Source organism: Gavialis gangeticus, unplaced genomic scaffold (assembly GCF_001723915.1).
Source record: "Gavialis gangeticus isolate Ggan-Ray unplaced genomic scaffold, GavGan_comp1, whole genome shotgun sequence".
Taxonomy (NCBI): Eukaryota; Metazoa; Chordata; order Crocodylia; family Gavialidae; genus Gavialis; species Gavialis gangeticus.
The window spans coordinates 4,708,259-4,716,968 of NW_017729015.1; the positions used below are offsets into that span (position 1 = coordinate 4,708,259).

General features: G+C 39.7%; 1 protein-coding gene across 2 annotated transcripts in view; it reads right to left on the minus strand.

Moving 5' to 3' along the window:
* ZCCHC17 (zinc finger CCHC-type containing 17) overlaps positions 1-8,710 on the minus strand; it is a 35,443-nt gene that overhangs the window by 19,903 nt on the left and 6,830 nt on the right. For both annotated transcript variants that reach the window (XM_019512130.1, XM_019512129.1), the window contains exons 4-6: positions 7,025-7,125; positions 4,066-4,157; positions 3,160-3,260 (exon numbers count right to left, since the gene is read on the minus strand). In XM_019512130.1, the coding sequence (XP_019367675.1) occupies positions 3,160-3,260; positions 4,066-4,157; positions 7,025-7,125 (294 nt within the window). The remainder of the gene's footprint in view (positions 1-3,159; positions 3,261-4,065; positions 4,158-7,024; positions 7,126-8,710) is intronic.

The following is an 8,710-nucleotide window of genomic DNA, read 5'->3' on the forward strand; positions in this document are numbered from 1 at the left end:
AGATCCTTGTGAGTGTCTGTCAAAAGTGCATTTGACTGAGTCTAGGGTTAGGGTAAATAATGAACTAACTTGCCCAGCACTCTCTGAAACTGCTGGATACTGAAGGGGGTGATCATTACATCTATTTGATTTTGTTACACCATGTGCAGAGTACAAGACCATTTGCTCATCAGTTGGAATAGCCTGTGTTAGTACCCCCACCTTGCATCTTTTACTCAAAAGAGACAGAGAAAAGGATTAGTACCTGCAACCAACTGAGGAAAACTAGGTCTAAACTCATCTCAATGGCGTTTCCCCATCTCACAACTTTTGAATGATATCTTAAGTTAATTCTAACTTTTCAGGGAATGTTCTAAGCACAAATGGCCAGGAACCCGTTGATTTTGATTAAAAATTGAAAAGAACAGGAGGAAAAACAGGTTATACCTGGTGCCCCTAGCATCTAGTTAGCAAAGTCAGCAGCTTTGACCACATCTGTCATTGTCTATGCATCAGCACACTGACCAGGGCAGCTATTAGTTCCACATCTCCATTTCAGCTCTGCTCATTGTCCCATTTTAGCAGAAAATGGCGACTCTAAAATTTCTCCCCCAGGAATAAAGGACATAAGAAAGGTGAGGAGGCAGTAGGTGAATGAGGGACCCTGGCACAAAGAACAAACAAGGTAAACAAAAGCCCCGACACATACTGAAGGGGGAAAACAGAAACTACAGAACTCCTGAGCACAAGGGAGTGGGGCTGGGACTTGTAGCGAGACCCTGATTGATATACTAGGAGAGAGGCATGTAGAGAAGATGCTATAATGTACTGAGCCTCTGATATGCGTACAGTGCACATAGCTTGCAGAGGCCACAACCCTCTAGCACTTCAGAATAAAATAAAATAAAGATTTAGAATTTCCATTCAGGGGCTGTTTTGTGCTCCACAGAGACGAGAGAGAATTTAGATACCATGCAAATGCAGGCTTTCAGGCAGTATGGTATAGGGGTGAGATAACTGGACAGGAACTCAGAAGACAAAAGATCTAGTCCTGCCTCTTCACTGGCTTGTTGGATGACCCAGGGCAAGTTGCATCATCTATCTGTTTCCTCCCTTGTGAAATGAGGATAAATAGTTCATTTTTGTGAAACTCTGAAACAATCAGGCCCTATATGATCAACAGGCATTTAACACGTAATTTAGAAGAAAAACATGCTTTGATTCATTTAGAATATGGACAGCCATATTTTAATTACTTTATAAAGGGACACCATCAGCTGTTCCAATCTAGCTATATGGCTGCTACAGGAGCATGCAGACAACAAATTAGCTAGACCTTTGAACCTAAATGAAATAGGACGATAGCTGGGAGCAGTTTTGCTACATTTGTAGTGCAACAGAACCAAGCATTATGAAGCTGTTACTTCATAACAGCTTATACTGGCATCCTTTGATATCTATAAAACTATTATATCTGTCTATTCTATGCTGCGAGTCAACCATAGCCCTGTTGAGTATGTTTGCATGCGTGTTTATTATACATAAAACATAATGCTTGGAAACTGAACCCAAGTAGACCTGATCCACTTTACAACACTATGAAAATAGCATTTCATTTCCTCCCCTGAATTTCAGGCATTTAAATTACTGTTAGCGAAACTTTCATTATTAAGTGCAGCAATAAGAAGTGTTACACTGCCCATGTCCTTTAATATTCAATGTTTAATCTTCGCTGATTAAGCAACCTGGGGATAGCGAATATAAACCCTGTTAAGTGACCTGTTGTTAATCAGGCAAAACAAATATCCTGGTGTCTGAACAGAAAGATATACCAGAGACTTGCCAGGGCAGGGGCTTCAAGCAACAAAGGGAGCATAAAGCAGAGGGCTTAAATCAATGTCAAGGAAGCCTCTTAAGTGACACTAAAGTCATAAAAAATAACAACTGAAAACTAGCTTTGTTCTGAATCTGCCCCAGAGATAACAATTTTCAGATCAATCGCTGAGCTCTAAAAACAGCTCCTGCCAACACAGATTGCCTGGCCATTAGGGATAGAACAATACCATTTAAAATATATATCTGAACTGAAGGTAGGGATGTAACATAAAGGAAGGCTTTCTAGCAGCATTTGGCTATCTTCACTGGCCAGGGATCCATCTTTATTATTAACAGAAAGTATGTTTAAGCCCATGCTTATTAACTTTTCCTAGCACAGCATGAAGTCCAACACAACCATTATCTAATGACCAACATGAGATAAAGTAGGGCAGGATACAAATCCCACATGTAATCAGCATCATTAACTGAGAGCTAATGTTGCTGGACTACAGACTACATCAACAACAACAACAAAAAAATCACAGCAAATTAAGAAAATCATCTGTTAAACCAAGATTCACTTCCTCAGCAACCCTAACACAAAAACCTTCCTCTTAAACTTGCTCATTTTTTATTCTAAAGCAACCATTTGCATGCATCCTATTCTTACTTAGTGATGGAACTAAACTGTTCCACTGGTTTCCCTTGGCATAGGCATGAAGAGATGAAACAATTAAAGCAGCTAAAGGAGGAAGGGTCAGCTGAATTTGTTGTTACCTTTTTTATCTATCTGCTCTATCCTGGGAAATGGAAATCTAAACTGCAATAAAGTACTCTGTTTCTTTCAGTGGTAAATCACTGCAGTTCAGCTTCACTTACTGTGGGACAGAAGCAAACAGATGAAGCTAACACCTACAAAACAGCTGATACAGGCTCATGAGCTGTAAGTCCCCTCCATCATTTAAAGCAGTATAACTATGGGCGTGGACAGGTTGGTTAAGCGGTGAGGACGGCAAAAAGTCTCATTTTCTTAACTGCACAATAAAAACCAGTATCCTATCTGTGAAACTCCGTACTATATGTAGAAGAGAAAAATGAACTTCAAAAAAATTTAGATAAAGTAGCAAATATCAAAACAGATGAAATTACAAGTGTTTTAACTGCAAGGGGTTAGGCAACATCAGATACAAAAATAATAGGAAAAAAAAAAATACAGATCTTCCCTGTTACCCAAGTTTGTAAACTACAGTCAATCTTTAAAGCAAGAAAGAAGGAAATAGTGTTTCAACTATAGTCACTTTCTGGCTATAACATAGACAAAAACAAGAGCACAATACAACAAAAATGAGTATACAAGCATACCTTTGCAACCACACTTCTTGCAAGTGGTGTTCAAAACAGCTTCAAGGGTGATCTTTTGACTAGTGTAGTCTCTGAATGAACGTTTCTTCCGTTCATCTTGTCTGGAAAAACAAGAGATTATTTTTATCTATGGTCTTGCTTATGTTCAATTTCCTGTATTATCTTGGAAACTTTTGTCTGAGTTTTCAAACAGTTGCTTAAAAGATAAACATCTAAATCCATAGCTGGCATCTAAAAGGTAATGTTCTACTTAATGCAGCTGAGGAAGTACTTGGTAGGAGTACGGCATAGAAAACTAATATAATGTCCGCCTGTTTGTTTCTGGGTAAAATAGGTTACACTTCACTATTAATTTACAAAATTTAGGCAAACTTGTATAGCCAGCATATATAAAGCCATTGTTCTCAAAGCTACCTCACAAATACTCCACCTTAACACAGTTACAGATGCATGTTAACCAGAGTGAAATAATTAAATGGAGCCACAGTAAAGAGCAGGCAAGGAGACTTTGATACATTTGTACAATTTAGTAGGGCTGCACGTTAACAACAAAATCAAACCCAAACCCACAATGGTAGCATGAATACAGCCTTCAGGATGTGATGAAAGATACCTCAAAAGTGTCATTAGGAAAAAAAATATTTTGCTGTCAAATATGAGGTTTGGGACCTGCCTGCAGTGCTTCGTTCACAGGCTGGCAGGGACTGACAATGTGACTGAGCGAACATTTTTTGGTGATGTCTCCATCTATGTCACTAATGGGCTTGAGGGATAATTGGTCCTAACCCTTCAATGGCAGGAGACACGGGTCACATTGTATCAGGGGAGCAGGGAACTACAGAGAGGAAAGTGTGAACAAGAGCAATCTGGCCAGCTTGTTATATCCAGCTCAGGAGATTTACCTACTCAAGGGAAACATTGTTTGGGTCTAGGTCCTTTCCTGTTCCTTGGTTGACAACCTTCATAGAAAGAGACAGCTTCAACTTGTCATCTTTCATCTGAAAGAAACAAACACATGGGGAGAAAGACAGCAGTGTTAATTACCACTAGGGACCACAGAGAAATCCGTCACCTAGCACAGGAATGTGTGCTATTCTGGTACAGATGCCACATCAAAATGTTTATTATGACAACTGTATTTCAGTTGTACTTACAACTGGTAGCACTGTTAATATACTCAAGTCCATTAACTCAGGGGGAAAAAAAACACATACACGAATGATCAATTTTGCCATTTTTAATTATAGCCAGGGGAAAAGGTACAAGATGACTCTTAAATGGGATATTATTAAATAACCTGCCCACAAGAAAAGTTGCTTCCTGGACTAGACAGTTTGTGGCTGTCTTCTTCTCTGAGACTTTATATCCCTTACACCTTTTTATCCTCTTACATAACTGGGAATATTCTGATTATCTGTATTAAAGGCTCATACTTTTCCAAATCCTAATAAACTCCTGATCTTCGTATTAGCTCACAGGAGTAGGTTTCATGTAGTATGTGACCTTTTAACATATTTACTTGAATATAAGGCAAGGTGTCGTACCCCACCTCCCTCCCACAATTCAGCAAAAAACCTCTCATCATACATTAGAGTACAGGCCAGGCAAGCAGCTACTGCAGTTCCAGAGGGTGGCCAGGGTGGTGCATGTGGCTACAGGGTCCATGGGAGAGCACAAGTAAGGGGTGCTTGGAGGAACATTCCAGGGGAAGGGATAAGCACAGCAGAACAAGTAGGAACAGGGACACAAGTGCAAGGAAACAGCACAGGGGAAGGGACATGAGGAGCACCCCTTGTTCCATGGTCCCTTCACACCGCATACCCTTCACCAATGCTCCTCCCTGTACCCCACGTGGGGAAAGGGCACACAGTGCAGGGGGAAGCAATGAGAAACAATAAGTAGTCACAGTGCATGGGGAAGAGGCACATGGTCCTGGGCAGGGGTGGCAGAAGGAGCATGAGTGAAGGAATGCATGGAATAAGCGGAGTGCAGGGAAGGGGATTTGTAGGGTGCAGGTGAAGTAGAGTGTGGAGCAAGAGGCAGGAAAGGGGCATGCAGTGCAGGGAGAGCATAGGGAAGCGACGCAGAGAGCAACAGGGTTGCTGCTGTAGCTCTACACCCAACCACACTGGGCCTGGAGGCCAAAGGTGGAGCCTGGCCTGGCTGGTGCTCCATGTCCCCAGCAGAGACAGAGCAAAAGAAGCTGCAAAAGTAGGGAGGAGAAGGGCAGGCACAAAAGGGGGACAATTGATAGGCAGGAGAAGGCACTGGGTGGGGGGATGGAGAGGGGCAACAAAGGGCATGGGGCAGGCTGCCTGCCCCTGCTCCTGCTTTCTCTGCTACTACTTTCCCTGTTGCACCAGTAGGAAGCAATGAATTTAAAGGGGACCTTCCAATAACTAGATTCTGGACAAGAAAGATTAAACCAACTTTATAAATTTTCCATGTCTACAACTCAATAATTGGTGGGCCGTTTTAAATTCAGGGTAATCTTAGATTCAAGTAAATATGGTAGATGCTCACTGAGGAGCATCATTAGTGTGTGATCTGTAATTGTGCAGACTACAGTGTGGCCCTGGTCGAACTAACAGTTTGCAGTCAAGCCAAATCTTGGAGGTATATTTCATTATCTGTTCACAAAATGAACATTCAAACAGAATCACAATGGTAAGTAATGCTTCAGTAAGTTGTTCTACCCTTATTATCCATCTTCCCTTCACCTCCCAGAGAAAAGCAAGGAGCTCAACAATTCAGAAAGTGTGTTTTATAAAGAATAAAAAAGCCAGTGAGGACAAAGGTTACAACTTTCTAGAGGGGCTTACATGCAAGTAGGAAGGTTAAAAATTGTAAGAAGTGAGCTCTGAAGGATTTAAAACCTTTCTTTTTTGCTTCTTTAGGACATATAAATAAGGTTTGCTGAAAAACCACTGGGGGGAAAAATGATTTTGTTCTCTGTCTGATATTCTCCAATTTCTGAAAGATCTGCAGACAGCTTAACAATGGTAGCGCTCAGCCTCTCAAAGGGGATAGCTGAATTTGTGTAACATCCTTTTCCAAAGTGTGAACCATTTAAAATAGTCAGTTCTGCTTTAAAATTCCTTTAAAAAAAAAAAAAAAAGTCTGATTAGTGATCAAAATCCTTTCTACATCAGCTTGGTCAACACTTACTCTTTCAGTTCTTACAATATTGTCATTTTAGCAGCTCTCCAGTCAGTCTCTATGTTTTAATACAGAAGTAATATCTAACAATCTGTCACTAGACAAGCACAACCCTTAAAAAATTAACAATGGCACAGATCTCTCAGCAAACTTCCTGTACAAAAAGCAGCAAAAAGGTACAAGTCATATTTTTTAAAATTCTGCAAATCACCTTTAGCAGAATTAAAGGTGCTATTAAAGAAATATATTATTCTCCCAAGCAGAATTAAGAGAATTCTCCATTTTTGCCAGGAATGAACTCACTGTCCTTTCTAGTAGCCATATCACACCTTCTCTTCCTATAAATCCTAAAATACCTTCATAGATTATAAATTTACCATACAGAAGTAATGGAGCTACTCAGCAGGTAAAAGTTTAACCAATGAAAAATAGGCTGCACTTTTAACATGCAGAGAAAGAAAAGAGACATTTTTACCAAGATAAGATTCCTAATCTGACCCTATACAGTGCCATGCAATACAGATAAAAGATTATTTAGTTGAACCATAATCTGTTTCAGATGAGATCTATCTGATTTTATACCAGATCCCATTGTGAACCAGGGAAAGTTAGAGCCCTAAGCTTCTACTAACATGAATACTATTAGACTGTAGTTGTAAAATTCTTCTCAGTAACAAATTGCTTAAGACATCAGGATTGATTTTACCTCTTTGCCAATAAGTTTCACCCACACTTTGTCTCCAACATCCACCATCTCCGAGGGCTTATCCACACGGCAGGATGACATGTGGGTTTTATGAACAAGACCTAGAAGTAGTTTTGAGGGAATAAAACACATTATTAGTTGAACAAATATTGTCCTCTAGGAGACAAATCCAGGAATACACTTAAGCAGAATGAAATATCTGGCTCTTTCACCAGTGCAAGCATGCAGAATGAAGATTTAAGTAGGTAATCAAGTTTGATTTGATAATCTTTTAAAATTATATATAAACAAAATGCAGCTATCTAAACCCCCAAATCCATTCCAGACTCACAAAACACCATACATCTCAGAACATCTCAGAGGAGGACAGTTCTCGTCAAAAGAGAAGGCAACAATTTAAATATATGCTCAATTTGTCCCAGTATCAAAAACACTTAAGGTAATTTCCTCCAAGAACCTGATCTGCAGCCTGTGTGCGCATCAAGATGTATGCAAAACTTGTATTCTGATTCAGCAATGAGCTGCGCGAAGACAAGATACTTGCAGCAACCAAGAGCTGACTCATTTGATTCAGAACTCCTGATGACATCAAGAAGATATATCCTAAGGGCTGCAGGACTGGGTATCAGTTGCACTAAACAATGTCAACAACTCTTAAGTGAAAAACAAACTCTCATGGGAGAAGAAAAACAGAAGGTTATTTATTTTAGATCTTATAGTGCTATTGGTCCAAAAGATAACTCCTGGAAGCAGTGCCTTTTTACTCATGTTATTTGACTGCTCTATGAGAGAGTGGCTCACTAACAGACACTCACTAGCGTCCGTTCTGTCAATTCAGCAGAGCCGACACAGCTGTGGAAGAACAAGCAGTTCATTTCATGTCTTGACAGCATAATTCTTAGCTGGTAATGCCAAAGCTATTAAGAATCCCTACTGTTTGAAGACCCTCGCTTAGGCTTGAAGGCCCAAAAGAAAGATCTTCCTTTAACTGGAATAAACCATATACATTTATTCTGAGACTCAAATAAATGAAACTATAACCTTACCTTGCCAGTTAAGTTATTGTACAAAGCATAAACCATACCTCAGTGGGATACCATCAATTTCTCCAGCTGAAAGTTTTCTACTTACTATCAGTATAAACAGTACCCTCTAACTCCAATTCAAAACTGGAAGGAAAAAAATAAATCTCCTCCCACCCCTTTTTTATTTCATGCATTTGACAGCCCTGCCTGCAGAGCAAGATCCTCTATTTCCTCTGCATAGCTTATTTAATCTATTTGTGCAAGTCTTACGTATTAACAGACAGAAACAACATTAAAACTAAACAGAAAAGCCTAGACCTTTTTTTGTTTTAATTGCAGGGGCACTTGAGGCAAAATCAATGACTGATCAACACTGTTTTCCTTCCACCTCCAAATTCCATTTCACTGGGGAAATAAACTATTCAGGATCATGAATCTGTAAGGAAGGGCTGTTGCTGCCTACTGCCTTATAATGTCTCACAATGACATCTTGCAATTACCAAGAAATGCACTTGTTCTTATTCGAGCAATGTTAAATGAGTGTTTTTAGCATTAATGGAAACAGTTGCACAGTACCAGCACCATGATATCTGGACTCCTAAATGCCTCTGCTTAGGCTTCTTAAGATCTCACTTAAAAAAAAAAAAAAAAAAAAAAAAAA